The sequence below is a fragment of the Eulemur rufifrons genome, chromosome 10 (assembly GCF_041146395.1).
Source record: "Eulemur rufifrons isolate Redbay chromosome 10, OSU_ERuf_1, whole genome shotgun sequence".
NCBI lineage: Eukaryota > Metazoa > Chordata > Mammalia > Primates > Lemuridae > Eulemur > Eulemur rufifrons.
The window spans coordinates 2,794,079-2,812,031 of NC_090992.1; the positions used below are offsets into that span (position 1 = coordinate 2,794,079).

Consider the following 17,953-nt stretch of genomic DNA (forward strand, 5'->3'; position numbering starts at 1 on the left):
TTTAATTTCTCTAACTGTGGGAAAAACAATGACAGTCACCATTAATCCTCACCCAGCATTTATGGAACAGTTAGTATATATCTCTTTTGTCCTTGATATGTGCCTTTAATTTGTCATTTGCAATATAACTTTATCCTTCCTGTGGTATTGCTTAGATTGTTACATCAGTGTCACTATGTTGGTAAATGGAGTGTTTAGATCTATTTCACTGATTAGGAAACAGACACCAGGGAGATCAAATAACTTTACCATGATCTAATTTCTCAAGAGTTTTAGGTGGGGCTATTCCCACAATTTAATAGATGTATATGACTTCTTAAAAGATATTTTTTAAAGAATAATTAACAGTGTATTTGTTTGAAGAGATTCTTTTAACAACTGACATTTACAAAGTTTTGTGTGTATTTTTTAAATACCTTTTTTGGGGTGGATGGGGGTTGTTTTTTCTTGCAGAAATCATTCCAGACTGGGACAAATGCACGTCTAGACGAACGCATTTTTGCTATGTTTCAAGTGAAAAATCAGCCCTTGGTTTACCTTATGCTCACAACGCATCCCAGTTTGTATAGAGTTGACAATCTGTCAGACGAGGTAAGATTGATACCTTTTTTAATGGCTTTTACTTGAAGGTTTATAAGCCTAATCGTAGTCACTCCAGTGGAGAAATGAGAAAATTTGTTATTTAAAGCTTTTCATTTTATTTCTTCAATAGAAAGAAGTTTTTGTATAGGGATGCTCCTAAAAATAGTGCCTTTATTTAAGTTTCCAAAGACAGAATCTCTAGAGCAGACCTAAGAAATGAGGAGATTGTCATATTGACCAGAGCAACCTATTCATATATTTATTTAAACAAATTGATCTGAAAGGAGTATCCCGAGAGTGAAATTACATCTGAACATCCAAGTTCAGTGTTCAGTGTAACAGTGTCCTTGAATTAAAGAAAAAATATTTACCTAAGTTGTAACATTATTTGCTTTTGATAGGAAGTTTACCAGAGTTAAAGTCAGAAACATGAAAATGTTAAATCATAATCCTTCATTCTAAAATTGTGATCAGGTTAAGATATATGTGTTGGAAATAATGTTCTGGTTAAAAAAACCTTTCACAGGCCAGGCGCAGTGGCTCACGCCTGTAGTCCTAGCACTCTGGAAGGCTGAGGCGGGAGGATCGCTCGAGGTCAGGAGTTCTAGACCAACCTGAGCAAGAGCGAGACCCTGGCTCTACATAAACAAAACAAAACAAACAAACCATTTCAGAATTTACAGAATTTAAGATATCTTGCATGTACAGAGGAGAAATTGCCTATGAAATGAGGTAACTTTTTATCAAATGAAAAGCTTGTTATAACATTATCAATTGGTATTACAAAAATAATAACTCTAGATTAATCCTGTTTGGCAAGTTCAATTTAACAGGGTTTACCTTATTCTCACATTAAGAGAATAAGAAATTAACATAAAAATATAAATGTAATTTATTGTATATCTATAATACGGAAACCACCAGAAAGAAGAAGAAAAAAAAATAACTTCATCTATAATGCTTCATCCAAAGACAGGCACTGTTAACATGTTGGAGGTTTATTTATCAGGACTCTTTGGCTGCAAGGAAGCTTAGGCAGAAAAAGGGACAGAAATGACATTCAAAAATAAACCATAGGAAAAGCAGGGATAGAGCTAGACTCAGAATCTACTAGAACCTAGGATTCAAAGACTCGTTTTGCATGAGTTTCATTCTTTCTGATCAGTCTTCTGTACAAGACTAGAAAACAGAGCCACTGAGAGTGGCTCTTCACTATCTGAGAAAGACAATGCTCTCTTTCTGCAGTTGACATTCGGAAGCCTTAAGGTGAAATTTCTGATTGGCTGTATTTGGTTATAGTCTCTCTTATGCTCCCTACACTTTCCAAGGCCAGAGACCTGAAAGTACTGTGATCAGTAGCCCCTAAGAGAGCCGCAGCCTCATCATTGAATGAAAAGAACTTCTCTCTCAAATAATGGGGAGTGTAGGAAGGAGGGATGTTGAAAGCACAGAGCAATAAATGTCCTCTGCAAGTGTACTTTTCTCCTGCCTTGATTTTCCTTTTATATTTTGTTTGCTTTACTTAGTTGTGGTTATGTAGTTTGAATCCTTGATGTTTTTGTAGTTTGGAACAGTATATGAATCACACGGTAATATATATAAAGCTCTTAGAACAATGCCTGGGTATAACAACACCATGCAAACCATAAATAGCTATTACCATCACCACCACCATGATTAGTATGATTGTCATAATTAAGCATATTTCCATGTATATGAGCACTCATTTAAAACATACATTTTAATGACTTCATAAGTTCATTAAACCATTCTACTATTATTGGACATATACATTGTTTCCAGGTTTAACCATTTATACTCACATAACATGAACATCCATAGACTATAAGGCTTGTTAGGTTAGTATTTTACTTCCTCTCTTGGGTAAGATATAATTAAGTGCCTAGTTTAAGTGATTAAATATATTTTTAGTAAAAGTGGATAGTTATGAATATTGAAATATTTGTGTGTGGTGTGTTTTCAGATAATAGAATTATAGCCAATTATAAACAAGCTTCCATTTCTGACTTTAATAAATAAATGTCAATTTGAAGAGAACTATTAAAATCTCATTTGCCTTAGGCTTTTCCCCTCCCGCAGTGTGTGTGCCTGACCTAAGCCGAGCAAGCAGTCAGATCCAGTGAGAGCCAATTTGGAGATTTCGGCTTGAAATTTGAAAGAGATATTCAGATATTCTTTCATCTCTGTCTCCTTCTCTCGCTATCAAATAAACTTTTACTTTGGAAAAATTTAGATGTAAAGATAAGTTGCAACAATAGTGCAGAAAGTTGTCATGTATTCCTCACGCAATTTTGCCTCATGTTAAAATTTTACAAAACTACAGTACATTTGTAAAAAACCAAGAAACCAACATTAGTACATTATTGTTATTATTAATTTTTAATTTTTTTATTGAGGTAAAATGTATATGACTTACCATCTTTACCGTTTTTAAGTGTACAAATTAATGGTACTAAATACATCTATATTCTTTTTTTCCCTTCCTCTTCTTTCCCTTAGTACATTATTGACTAAATTCCAGACCTTATTTGGATTTCAATAATGTCATTTATCTGTTCAAAATGCAACATTGTATTTATTGCATTCTTTTTTAAAACAATAGTTAAGATCAAAAGTTAATTTGGCTTTATTGTGATTCACAGTAGCTTTGTTTAGATAAGTAATAAATATTTCCTCATCTTCTATAAATTTAAATATGAATAATTATGATTTACCTAATTAAGGCCCAAACTTTTGAAGGTAATATTAATTTAATTTTTGCTGTTGTTAATGGTGACTTCATATTACCTGTATCTAAGAGCTTTAATCTTTTACTTATGTACTCAGGGTGCACTCAGCATCAGCGATAGAACCGTACCCCAGCCCCCTGTCCTTCAGCTTTCGGTGGAGAAGCTGAGCAGAGACGGAGCTTTCCTCATGGACGCAGGCTCTGTGAGTAGTTTGACTTATCCCAACCCTCTCACTGCAGCTACTCTACCACTTTAGCATTTGGTTTTTCCCTATAATCTCTCTCTCCCTGAACAGATTACATTTTGACCTATAAATAACCGTGCATCGGCTGGGCGCGGTGGCTCATGCCTGTAACCCTAGCACTCTGGGGAGGCCGAGGCGGGAAGAGCGTTTGAGGTCAGGAGTTCAAGACCAGCCTGAGCAAGAGTGAGACCCCCTGTCTCTACTAAAATAGAAAGAAGTTATCTGGCCAACTAGAAATATATATAGAAAAATTAGCTAAAAATACTAAAAATAAAAAGAAATTAGCTGGACAACTAAAAATATACCGGCTACTTGGGAGGCCGAGGCAGGAGGATCGCTTGAGGCCAGGAGTTTGAGGTTGCTGTGAGCGAGGCTGACGCCACGGCACACTAGCCGGGGCAACAGAGCGAGACTCTGTCATTCATTCATTCATTCATAAATAAATAATCAGTCAATCAATCAGTCATCACATAATGACATTTTGGTCAACAATGGACCACTTAATACAGTGGTGGTCCCATAAGGTCATAAGGGAGCTGAAAAATTCCTATCACCTAGTCGTTACCATGTTATACATTTTATCGTTATTTTAGAGTATACTCCTGCTTGTTAAAAAAAAAAAAAGTTGGCCGGTGCAGTGGCTCACACCTGTAATCCTAGCACTCTGGGAAGCCAAGGCGGGAGGATTGCTCAAGGTCAGGAGCTCGAGACCAGCCTGAGCAAGAGTGAGACCCCATCTCTACTAAAAATAGAAAAACTTAGCCAGGAGTAATGGCACGCTCCTGTAGTCCTAGCTACCTGGGAGGCTGAAGCAGGAGGGTCTCTTGAGCCCAGGAGTTTGAGGTTGCTGTGAGCTGTGATGATGCCACTGCACTCTAACCTGGGCAACAGAGAGAGAGAGAGAGAGAGACCCTGTCTCAAAAAAAAAAAAAAAAAAAAAGGTAACTATAAAATAGCCTCAGGCAGCTCCTTGAAGAAGGAAGAAGGCATTGTTATCATGGGAAATGACAGCTCCATATATGTTATTGTCCCTGAAGACCTTGTATTGGGACAAGATGCAGAGATGGAAGAAAATGATACTGATGATTCTGACCTTAAAACGTACTCAGTGGTAAAGTGAGTCAACTGAATCACCATTATGCTACATCTCAAAATAATTTTATTCCTGTCCCCAGGTACTGATGCTTTGGGTTGGAAAAAATTGTGCACAGAATTTTCTCAGTCAAGTTCTAGGAGTTCAAAACTATGCATCGATCCCACAGCCTATGGTAAGACTGTTTTATTATAGTAGACTTAAAAGGCATTTCAAAGGTGGCAAAAACATGAATATCCTATTTTGAAATCAGAAAATAATACTAAAAATTTTTCCAAAAGAGGAAATGTTCCCACAAATTATGTTTCTCTTCCAACTGAAAATACTCATTTTATGTTTTAATGACATTCTTTAGGTTACTTTGCATATTTATCTGTTCTTATGTGTCTAAAACAGTACACAATTTTGGGCAGAAAGCAATTAATTTAGTTAATGACAAAAAAGTCGTTTGCTGCAAATGGCATTGGAGCTTTTGCTTTTCTGCTTCTTCTTTCCCTTGGATTCACGATCAGTGTGATGATGTGGCTTTTTTTGTTTTTGTGTTTTTGGCATTTCTTGTTCTTTGGCAGGTCTTTTAAACTGCTGCTTTGAAGTACGAACTAAACTAATTGCCACACTGGTGTACCTAGCAAATGACAGGTGGCCAGTGTCAGTTGAGTTAATGTTGATTGTTGAAGAAAGTAATAGTGGACTCTCACTAGCTGTGTGTTCTTGGAGAAATCATTAAATGGCCTCATTTGTAAAGTAAGAATCTCTTGCTTATGGAGGAGTGAATGAAATCGTCCACGAGAAAGCACTTATTTAACTATACAGCATTTGGGCAGTTTTGAATTATAAAGTTAGCATTAATTATAATAGATGGTCTTACTTAGTGTCATATTTTTTAGTCCCTACTACCAGTTTGTATCTAGGTTTAGAATATGCGTTTAATTTCATCACTTTCATATTGATGTGTTTCATTTTAATGTGCTTATATTATGGGTTCTGTGACTCCATTCATAGAAGTCATTAAAGGATTCATATATTTAAAAGACATATGTCTATATCAGGAGCATAACTAGGATGAGCACTAACTTTCAGGTCTTGAGCAAAACTACTAGGTTGGATGACTAAGTGTTTTAAGTAATGAGTAGATAAGAAATTGCCGTGTTTGTAGTAACTACCTGAATGAATCAGTTGATTCTAGGCGCCCCCCCAAATCTTCTAAATCAGTATCTGCAGTTCAACAAGATCATCGGGTGATTCATATACATGTTAAAACTGGATAAGTACTGTAGACCGTACATTAGAGATATGATTAGAATAAGTTGGATGTTGTTCGTTTTATCTAACAGACAGACCTTCCAGAACTTGATACACCAGAATCAGCCAGAACAATAGCTTTCATCTCTTGGCTTAGAGATCAGAGACCATTTTTCCCAATACTTTATGTCATAAGGTAAGTCAGATTTTTTTTTTTTTTTTATTTTATCTTGTTATGGGGGATACAGAATTGCAGGTTACATATGTTGCTCCTGTACCGCCTTTCCCCCCAAGTCAGAGCTCCAGGCGTGTCTGTTCCCCAGGTCGTGCGCATTGCACCCATCATGAGGTATATATCCCTCCCCTCCCCATCCCCTCTTCCCGAGTCAGCACCTTCAAGTGTTACCACTCCCCAAACGGTGCGCAATGCACTCATTGTGTAGGCATACCCCCATCCCCTCCCCCACCCCCCGGTAAGTCAGATTTTTCATTTGCTAGTAGTAAAACAATTTGACCTTGTGAGGACTTGCTTATTTTTATTTTTGAGACAGAGTCTCGCTCTGTCACCTGGGCTAGAGTGCAGTGGCATCAACCTAGCTCACAGCAACCTCAATCTCCTGGGCTCAGGCAATCCTCCTGCCTCAGCCTCCCGAGGAGCTGGCCATCACGCCCAGCTAACTTTTTCTATTTTTAGTAGAGATGCGGTCTCACTCTTGCTCCGGCTGGTCTTCAACTCCTGACATGGAGTGATCCTCCCGCCTCGGCCTCCCATAGTGCTAGGATTACAGGCATGAGCCACCACACCTGGCCGCAAGGACTTGTTTAGAATCATAGATATATGTGACCAAATGCTTAAGCAAACCTTTTGCAATAGTATAGGGGAAAAAATGAAAAAGCATTCTTCTCAATAAATAGCACTAAATCATGCTTTATAATCCAATTATTGGAATTACTAAACTCTTAATGACTTGTTAGTAAAAAGCTTAACCATTTCTCTCTCTTTTGGTTTTATTTTATTTTTAATTGACAGTAATAATTGTGTATATTTATGAGGTACACTGTGACATTTCAACACATCAATACATGTAGACATTATGGAATGATCAAATTAGGCTAATTAACATACCCCCCTCCACAGATAATTACTGTTTCCTTGTGGTGAGAACATTTAAAATCCATTCTATTAGCTATTTTAAAATATACAAGAGGTCATTATTAACCATAGTCACCATGTTGTGATTACCAGAACCCAGTTCTCCTGTGTCACTGAATCTTTGCACCCTTTAACCAACATCTCTCCTGTCTTCATCCACGCCCCTCTCTGCTCCTCCCAGCCTCCGGGAACCATGATCCAATTCTCTACTTCTATGAGTTCAACTGTTTTAGATTCCACACATACGTAAGGTCGTGTGGTGTTTGTCTCTCTGTGCCTAGCTTATTTCACTTGGCATAACGTCCTCTAGCTCCATCCATGTTGTATACAGAAATTCCTGCTTTTTGAAGGCTAAATATTATTCCAGTATGTATTTATGCCATATTTTAAAAATCCATTCCTGGGCACTTCAGCTATTTCCCCATCTTGGCTCGTGTGAGTAGTGCTGCAGTGGAAGTGGGCGTGCAGACCCCCTGACGGACTGATGGCAACTCCCCTGGCCGTGTACCTAGGAGAACTGGCGACTCAGCTGTTTCTCTTAATTACACTATAGACTTTCTCCCCTAAACCAAATGAAGTTCATATCATCAACCAAATATTCTCAGAGAAAGCCTCTAAAAGTAGCTATTTGTATGGTAAATGTTATGAGCATTATCAGAGTAAATCAAGAGCCTTGTGACAAATCTACTGTTCATTTTACTTTACGTTTTGTCTAAAACTTTTTTGCCTTTTATTCCTAAGGGATGAGAGTCCACTGAAAGCAAACTTCCTCCAAAACATGGTAGAAGACAGAACGGAATCTGCATTATCGTATTATGAATTCCTTTTGCATATACAGCAGCAAGTGAATAAATGAAGAAATTTGACTTAGTTATTTCTAAGAAATGTCATGATAATGCAGAATACCTAGGAATGTGTAAAACCTTCCTTTTCTATTAAGTTGGACTTAATGTGATGATTAAAATGTTCTCACTGTGATTTCAACAAACTATAGCAAATAAAGAACCACAGCAGAGAATCAAACATGCAACTCTGAAATACTGTATTTTTCAAATCAACATATTATCTACATATGACTGATAACCTTTTTTCCTTTGCTGCCAATTATGTTTGAGTTATTATGGATTAAAATAAGATAAAACAATATTGCAGAGGCAAAGTACATTTTGTAAAATAAAGACTTCTGTGTTCCACATGTATATTTCTCATTTTTTATTTTTCTGAATTTTTGGCTGCTACATTTAAAACCTCACAAGACTGAGTGTTGCAGGGAAGTTACAAATCCATTGATCTTTTTAAAAATCAAAAAAATTCAGAAGTAAATAGAATATATGAAAACTAGAATTCATTCCCATGCCTTTTTTTCTTTTTTAAGGAAGGAAAAGTATTATCATGTTAACTGAAACTAGAGTAAACTACTCTAGCTTGAGAAAAATATGAGGTAATACATTCAAGCTTTAAAATCTGTCAGTATTCTCTATACTTGAAGAACAAAGTCACTTTGGTTTGAAGTGAAAACTACAATGAGGTGTTTTTTTGATTTGGCTGCAAAAGACTTGGACATACTGTGTTATTCTGCAGTGAAAAGAATTTGAGCTGTCTTTATAAATGTATCGGGACTGGCAGTGATAATAGGGAGGTGAGAAACTTTAGTTATCTTGATCATTTAAGTGGGTTTTTATTTGGTACATTTCTGCTCTGGATGTATAATAAAAGTTTTATTTTGGTGAAATGAGTATGAATGAAAGAAATTAAACGTTTCTTAAATGCTATCTCAAATGCATCAGTAACATTTTTCAAAGAAGGTTAATTAAATTGGAAGCTACTCATAAGAAATATTTATTCTTGAAAATTAATACCCACTAAAGTATGAATGCTGCTGTTTGATTTGGTGGGTATTAAGATCACACAAATCCAATATATTGAAATTATGAAAGAAACTTGATTTCTGAACATGCTCAAGAGACTGCTTTTTGATTCAGCTAGAGAAATAGTTGCGCAAATTTTGTTTACAAGTAGGTAAATTATACATCTGTATATTTAAAGTGCTGTGGTATACTATCTTTTTAAAAGAGTTTGGCTCAGTTTTCAGATTCATCTTGTCTTGTATTAACTTCTTAAAAGATGTTCATGTGTAATACTTGATGAAAAGATTTTTTTTTTTTTGTTTTTGTTTTAATGGGTTAGAAAATATGTTTACATGATCACCAATGAAATAGAAACTTTCAGGTTTACATCAATGTGAGCTGACTTAAACTGAGTTGTTTGGGATAGGGAAAAAGCAGTCCCTCTAGAATATACAACTACTGTTTGCCAGCTGGATCAGAATAATTGTGTTTTAGAAAATATCATCTCCCTTAAGGTAGTGTTAAGGTGTTTTCAGTGTGCAAGTGGTACATTGAACGGGAAGGTTTCTTTAAAGCTGCTTCATTTATTAGGGAGCAATTTTCAAATTGTAGTAAATTAAAATAGATTTACATTTCCCCCCTTTTAAAGAAACGGAGTCATTATGTACTGATGTTTCTTAAAATATGTAAAATTTTCTTCTTAATGTGATTTTAAATGTTGATATTTGTAGGTCCTTTCCTTTTTTTTTTTTTTGAGACAGAGTCTCACTCTGTTGCCCGGGCTAGAGTGCTGGGGCATCAGCCTAGCTCACAGCAACCTCCAACACCTGGGCTTAAGCGATCCTCCTGCCTCAGCCTCTCTAGTAGCTGGGACTACCGGCATGCACCACCATGCCTGGCTAATTTTTTCTATGTATTTTTAGTTGTCCAGCTAATTTCTTTCTATTTTTTTTAGAAAATAGAGGTCTCGCTCTTGCTCAGGCTGGTCTCGAATTCCTGAGCTCAAATGATCCACCTGCCTCGGCCTAGGTCCTTCCTTAATAGTAGTAAAGAATCTTCCAGAGGGAAACATTTGTGCTTTTAGGGATAATCTTCCTTGTGCCTCACCACATCCCTAAGTGGTATGCCTCTTGTTATTACATATGCTTTGTTAGTATATTTCACAAATTTACTTTTAAAAATGTACTTTAAAAATTATTTTAGATACTGTGTAACATGTGCAATCCAGAATGATCTTACAACAGGTCATAAAAAACATAACTTTAGTTAGGATTCACAGTATTTGTTCTCTAGATAATTAGAGAATGAATGAGCCTTTGGGGGATATCGGTTATTTTCTGCAATGCTGAATGTGTTTTTAGTTTGATTTGGGGGGAGCAGTAGGGCACTACCTACTGTATCATCTTGTATTACTTTTTGATGTAAAGCAACTAATATTTACACTATGCGATTTTTTTTATCATAGTTGTAAATTATGAAAGATCCTTGAATTTTCTACAGATCTACAACTACTCAAGTAACAGACAAGGGCAATCTTGGTATTTAAATCTGAGCATGGCAGTTCTACCATAAAAAGTACTCTATTTTTCTAATTTCTAGAATTTTTAAAATAACATTTCTGTAAGTCTGACGTACTAATATTCATTCAAGCAGTACCGTTTATTTTAGTTTGCATATATTTTAATTGTTTTTAATTTAATGTAATGTATTGAGTCTAATAGACTGTTTTGCAATAATTAGAACAAAGATTTATTTCTTCTAATCAAAGATGCATAACAGCTATTATCTAGGGGACCACCAAATGTGATTTTGAGATTTTGTTAATTACTACAAATGTAATCCTTATATAGAAATTTTAATTTTGTAAAGTAGTGTATAATATTGTAATATTAAATTCTCATTCTCTAAATATGTATTGATCTTCAGTGTGCTGTGTTAAATCTTGCTTCTCTGAAATGTTAGAGACAAGATGTGTCTTCCTTTTTACAGTTTGTAATTTTCACTGTTCTATTCCTGTAAAAAAAAAGTCATTTGTAACCCATGCAAACAATCGTTTGATCTGTGCTAACTTATCAATTTGGCTATTCAATAAAGTTAATTGAAAGAGCTTATATACAGTGACTAATTATTTAAAGTGATATGAACAACTTGCCAATCACTAAGTAATGCTATTTTGTTCATCCACGTTAAGTCAATGGAAAACTATTGTTGAAGGTGACTTAAATGTCCTAAGTAGGTGTCTGGGAGGACATAAACTGAATTCTTGATGCTCACTCCTCTAACATCGCTGGGTTTGAAATCTAAATTGAAGGGTATTTTTTCCTTGATAGTGCTCCGTTGTTTTCTGGACCCTTTTGTTACTGATAAGATGACAACTGTCAGTCCAGTTCATTTAATAATACTCTGTTAGCTTTAAGATTTTTCTTTTATCCTAAATGTTCTGTAGTTTTATTACTCTAGGCTTATTGTTTATCCTGCTTGTTATTCAGAGCATACTTTAATCTGAAGATCCTTGTCTATCTTCAATTCTGAAACATTTCCAGCTATTTTCTTTTCAGATATTTGTTTCCTTGTCATTCCCTCTGTTTTTCTCTTTTACCCCCAGAATTTCTATTAAATGAATGTTTTCACTGATTTCTTTTTTGACTATGTCCAGACTGGAGGTTAATCTCATCTATTGAATTTTATATTTGCATTACTGCGCTTTGCATTTCTAAGCTTTTTTTATATACATGTGTTTTTGATTCATTTTTGTCTACTTTTATTTAATAAAATGTATTGTTTTAATGAGCAAAATCCCTTTATTTCTGAGCATCTCAAACATACTTATTTTATTTATTTATTTTTTGAGACAGAGTCTCTGTTGCCCGGGCTAGAGTGCTGTGGCGTCAGCCTAGCTCACAGCAACCTCAAACTCCTGGGCTCAAGCAATCCTCCTGCCTCAGCCTCCCAAGTAGCTGGGACTACAGGCATGTGCCACCATGCCTGGCTAATTTTTCTATATATATATTTTAGCTGTCCATATAATTTCTTTCTATTTTTAGTAGAGACGGGGTCTCGCTCTTGCTCAGGCTGGTCTCGAACTCCTGAGCTCAAACAATCCACCCGCCTCAGCCTCCCAGAGAGCGAGGATTACAGGCAAGTACGATTAATTCTCTCTGGAGTAAATACTTTTTTTTTTTTTTTTTAAGAGACAGGGTCTCACTCTTTCGCCCTGGCTAGAGTGGCATGATCATAGCTCCCTGCAGTCTCCCAACTCTTGGGCTCGGCTCAAACGATCCTCCTGCCTCGCCTTCCTGAGTAGCTAGGCGAGTACCATCACACCCAGCTAATTTTTTCTCATTTTTTGTCTCCTTGTGTTCCTCAGGCTCGTCTGGAACTCCTGGCCTCAAGCAATACCACCTCACTACCCCCTTCCCTTCCAAAGTGCTCAAAGTGCTGCGATTATAGGCATGAGCCACCTCAAGCAATATTATCACTTAATTTTTTTTTGAGCCAGTTTCACTCTATTGTCCAGGCTAGAGTGCAGTGGTATTTAATAATTGAGTGGTATTGTTTAATAAGTGAGTCATCAGAGCTCACTGCAACCTCAAACTCCTGGGCTCAAGCCATCCTCCTGCCACAGCCTCCTGAGTAGCTAGAATTACAGGCGTGTACCACCACGCCCTCTAATTTAAAAAAATTTTTGTGGGTATTTCCCAGGCTGGTCTCAAACTCATGGCTTCAAGGGACCCCTCCTGCCTCAGCCTCCCAAAATGCTGGGATTACAGGTGTGAGCCACCGTGCCCAGCCAGTTCTTTTTTTTTTTTTTTTTTTGAGACAGAGTGTCGCTTTGTTGCCCAGGCTAGAGTGAGTGCCGTGGCGTCAGCCTAGCTCACAGCAACCTCAAACGCCTGGGCTTAAGCAATTCTACTGCCTCAGCCTCCCGAGTAGCTGGGACTACAGGCATGCGCCACCATGCCCGGCTAATTTTTTTTTTTCCCTATATATATTTTAGTTGGCCAGATAATTTCTTTCTATTTTTAGTAGAGACGAGGTCTCGCTCATTGCTCAGGCTGGTCTCGAACTCCTGACCTTGAGCGATCCACCCGCCTTGGCCTCCCAGAGTGCTAGGATTACAGGCGTGAGCCACCTCGCCCGGCCCCCAGCCAGTTCTTAATACTCAATTTGTTCAGCTTTGTATCTACAGTTTATCAATAAATTATTAATAGCCTACTTCTAAAAATACTAGGATCAAATAAAAATTACACGTAAAACTCATTGAAAATGCCAAGTTTTGACACTTCCACTGAAAGAAAAATTTCTGTAAAATATTCCGGTAAATTTAGTATGTTCAGTGCTAGAGTTGGAACAAAGTGGTACATTTAAAAAAACAGGTGGGAGGGGCATGGTGGCAAGTGCCTGTAGTCCTAGCTGTGCAGGAGGCTGAGGATTGCTTGAGCCAGCCTGGTCAATATAGCAAGACTTTTTCTCTGTCTTTTTAAAAAAAAAAAAAAGGGCCTGGCGCGGTGGCTCACGCCTGTAATCCCACCACTCTGGGAGGCCGAGGTGGGCGGATCGTTTGAGCTTAGGAGTTCGAGACCAGCCTGAGCAAGAGCGAGACCCCATCTCTACTAAAAATAGGAAGAAATTATATGGACAGCTAAAATATATATATAGAAAAAATCAGCCGGGCATGGTGGTGCATGCCTGTAGTCCCAGCTACTCGGGAGGCTGAGACAGGAGGATCGCTTGAGCCCAGGAGTTTGAGGTTGCTGTGAGCTAGGCTGACGCCACAGCACTCACTCTAGCCTGGGCAACAGAGTGAGACTCTGTCTCAAAAAAAAAAAAAAAAAAAAAAAAGGATGGGTTAGCCCTTATAAAGTCTACAATAAGGGAGATAGAAATTAACACAAGAATCAAAAGCATATACATCATTTATCAAAGAATCACATCACACATACCACTGAGGTGTGCTAGGAAGGACAATTAATAAACTATTAATTGAAAGTTCACCAAAAAAAGGTTCCCCAGAGATAGATAAGCACATGATATGAAATCTTGACACTATGACCTGACTAAATGAGCCATCATACATCAACACGTCTATCGAAAGAACTGAAACCTGCATCTGGCTTCTATACCCTCTCTCAAGTAAAAAATCTTTTGTTTACCCTGGAATGGTATTTGGCCAACTTTGTTACTGAAGTAGAAGAGAATTTTTTAAAGCATGTTACTTGTGTATTTATGAGGTTATACATTTTTCTAGGTAGATAACCAGGACCCTAAATTGAGGTTCTGTTTCCTTAAGACCTTGATTACAGATGAGAGGAGACTGGACCCCTCTAAATATGAATTTCTTCTTATAACTTAACATTTCTTTTTTCAAATGTTCACTTAGTTACAGTCCAAAGAGGTCTTCACAATTGCTGAATATGTGAATGCAAATTTGAAGGTCTGACTCCTAGGCATTATGGAAAAATACTACTATTTTAGATAACTGGTGAGGTTCTGAATTAGGGGAGGATTGTTTTTCTGGGAATCTGTTTTCACCTGAAAATTTAACACTCTTAACTAGCTTAGCTGGCATAGTAGGTATTCAAAGTAACTGATGAATGAACAACCCCAAACGTAATTTATTAGTGAAACCAGAAAGTCCATCCACAATCACAAGCAATCTTTTTGTGTAGTCCCCACTCCCTTCCAGTCTTTGTTCATATGCATATAAATTGCGTATACTCTTAAATCATACATAAGATTCAATTTTGCATTATACATCATTATACCTATTGCTTTATCATTAATGTTTGCATAGTAATAGCACATTGTTGGCTATTTAATAAGTCCTTATTTTTCTCCCAATGTTGGAAATATGAGCCAATTCCAAGTTTTGAGTTATTCATGGAATATCTTCATGCTTATAGTGTTTTCCTTCTTGGGAATAATTTACTTATGTTAAATCTTAATTGATTAATAAATCAAAAGGCAATTTTAAAAAATTCCTAATACATATTGTGACAATACTAATTTACCGTCAGCTTGTTATAATTTAGTACATGTTTCTGTCTTCATGAATAGGGACTATTTCTTTATATTTGTTACCAGGATGAATCAGTGTCATAATTAGCACTTCTCCCAATCACATTTGTCCATGGTGACATCAAACCACACTATCATTTGGAAGGATAAGATCTGGGCAGTTGCAGTGGCTCATGCTTTTAATTCCAGCACTTTGGGATCCAAGGTGGAAGGATTTCCTGAGGCCAGGAATTCAAGACTAGCCGGGCAACATAGTAAGGCCCCCATATCTACAAAAAATAAAAAAAATTAGTAGGGTGTCCTGGCATGTGCCTGTAATTCCAGCTACTTCGGAAGCTGAGGTAGGAGGATCACCTCAGCTTGAGAGTTCAAGGGTGCAGTGAGCTATGATTGTGCCACTGCACGCCAGCCTGGGTGACCAAATGAGACCTTTAAATAAATAAAGAAAGAAATAGAACAATAAGATTCTTAGCAATTCAGCTGGGTACAGTGGTGGGAGGCTGTAGTCCCAGCTATTCAGGAGGCTAAGGCAGGAGGACTGCTTGAGGCCAGGTTTTCGAGTCCAGTGTGGGCAACAGAGCAAAACCTCAGCTTATTTTTAAAAAATTGTTTATTTTCAGATTTCCCTAAGAATGAACTGTTTGTTCATCACAGGATTGCATAAAACTAAGCAACAAGAAAAAGGCTATGAACAACATAGTCAGACCCCATGTCTTAAAAAAAAAGATTCTGGCCGGGCGCGGTGGCTCACGCCTGTAATCCTAGCACTCTGGGAGGCCGAGGTGGGCGGATCGTTTGAGCTCAGGAGTTCGAGACCAGCCTGAGCAAGAGCGAGACCCCATCTCTACTAAAAATAGAAAGAAATTATATGGACAGCTAAAAAAAAATATATATAGAAAAAATTAGCCGGGCATGGTGGTGCATGCCTGTAGTCCCAGCTACTCGGGAGGCTGAGACAGGAGGCTCGCTTGAGCCTAGGAGTTTGAGGTTGCTGTGAGCTAGGCTGACGCCACGGCACTCACTCTAGCCTGGGCAACAGAGTGAGACTCTGTCTCAAAAAAAAAAAAAAAAAAAAAAAAAAAAAAAAAGATTCTTAGTAATTCAAACTCTATTATACATTAAGAGGGGTATGAAAACTGACACAGGGTATCAATACATCTAATCTGTGAATAAATGTGTATTTGTAAATAAACCTAACATAAATTTAATGGGGAGGAAAGGGTGGTAAACCCTAGGGCTAGTTCTGCTACCCCAGCAGCTTAGAAAATAAAGCTTCAAAGCAAGGGGAAGCCTATGGCTGAGGCCAGCGTCTCCAAGCTACCCTGCAGAACAAGGTATGGCAGAGAACTAGTGCAGGCTGGGCATACACAAAATGCCTTTCCTCAGTCTTCCTATAACTGAACAACCTCAAAATAGAATACAGATGTCAAAATTTCCACTACTTCATTTGGATAATAAGATTACCTAAAGCCTGACATTTTCTGTTTCTTACAGTTTGCAGTGAGAGGAGAAAGGCAGTATTGGAGCAGGGGTGAACCTAGAGGGAGAGTCTGAAAGAATGAGAGTGATAGCATGAGGCCACTGAAAGCTAAGCAGGGTTTTCAGGGGGCAATTTGGACACATCTAATAGCCAGATAATGAACCTCATGAAATAAATCTGATTTTAGGTGGTATTGAATATTTTGTTTTGCAGTACTTATAGCCATACTAAAAATTACTATAAATGTGTGGATATTGGCCAGGTGTCGGAGATCACACCTATAATCCTAGCACTTTGGGATGTGAGGCAGGAGAATCGACCTGAGACCAGGAGTTCAACACCGGCCTGAGCAACATAGCAAGACCTGTTCTCCACAAAAAAAAAAAAAATTAGTTGTGGTCCCTGCTACTCAAGAGGCTGAGGCAGGAGGATCGACTGCGTTCAGGAGTTTGAGGTTGCAGTGAGCTAGGATTCTACCACTGCACTCTAGACTGGTCAACAGAGCACAATCCTGTCGAAAGAAAAGAAAAAAGGAAAGGAAAGGAAAGAGGGAAGGAAAGGAAAGGGAAAAAGAGAACAGAAGAGAAGAAGAAAAAGAAAGAAAAGAAAGGAAGGAAAAAAAAGAAGGAAGGGCAAGAGGGAAGAGAGGAGGGGAGGAAGGGAAGGAAAGGAAAGAAGGAAAGAAAAAAAAAGAAAGAAAGAACGTGTGGATATTGTGGATTGGGACAAAATCATTTGGCTCCTTGGGTTATCTTGGACATTTTCCCCCCAGGACACCTGTAAGAGCTACCGTAACAAGCTACTGAAAGTCTCCTAAATGTAAATTGTAGGGGAGGCAAAACTGCCTCAATCCTCCTAAAGTCTCAGTCTCTAGCTGGATCTGAGAATTAAATTGGGATAAAACAAATTAATAGGACAAAAGCATATACATTTATTTAACATAAGTTTCACCTGACCTGGGAACTCACATAAGGAAATGAAGACCCAAAGAAGTGGCAAAACCCAAATGCTTTTATACTATGTTGACCAAAGAGAGGTAATTGTGGAAAAGTAACTAAAATATATATGGAAGCTAAAAAGAAGATAAGAATTATTTTAACAAAGTCTTTGTACAGAATTCTCTTGGTCTCAGCTTCTTGTCTTGGGTGCGAGTGTTTCTTTCTCCCAGTATAGGGAAGACAGCTGTCACATTGGTACTTCATGTCCCATTTTTAAGGAAAAGCAGCAGGATCAGAGTGTCCTTGCATCTTCTGTTCTTCAAGTGCTAACCCAACCTAGTCAATAAACCAGAGCAGCATATTTTGAGATGGCATGTTCTGAACTCCTTCACAATTCAGGCAAAATTGTGAGGTGTATATATCTGGCTCAGAGGAAGTAAAAAATTAGCCTTAAAAAAAAATCAGTGAAACACTCAATTTGAGACTAGGTAATTATACTATTTACTGGGAACCTTGCATAGAAAGCTGTCCTCCTTTTTGATTTTTTTTTTTTTTTTTTGGGATGGGGGTCTGATTATGTTGCCCAGGCTGGTCTCTAACTCCTGG

At 37.5% G+C, this 17,953-nt stretch overlaps 1 protein-coding gene across 5 annotated transcripts in view; it reads left to right on the forward strand.

Moving 5' to 3' along the window:
• The window catches only part of SEC24A (SEC24 homolog A, COPII coat complex component), a 50,869-nt gene extending 40,383 nt beyond the window's left edge, over positions 1-10,486 (forward strand). For all 5 annotated transcript variants that reach the window (XM_069483626.1, XM_069483627.1, XM_069483628.1 and 2 more), the window contains 5 exons: positions 454-591; positions 3,430-3,534; positions 4,752-4,844; positions 6,004-6,107; positions 7,806-10,486. In XM_069483626.1, coding sequence (XP_069339727.1) covers positions 454-591; positions 3,430-3,534; positions 4,752-4,844; positions 6,004-6,107; positions 7,806-7,920 — 555 coding nt within the window. In that variant the 3' untranslated portion in view covers positions 7,921-10,486. The remainder of the gene's footprint in view (positions 1-453; positions 592-3,429; positions 3,535-4,751; positions 4,845-6,003; positions 6,108-7,805) is intronic.
• The last annotated feature ends 7,467 nt before the right edge of the window (positions 10,487-17,953 follow it).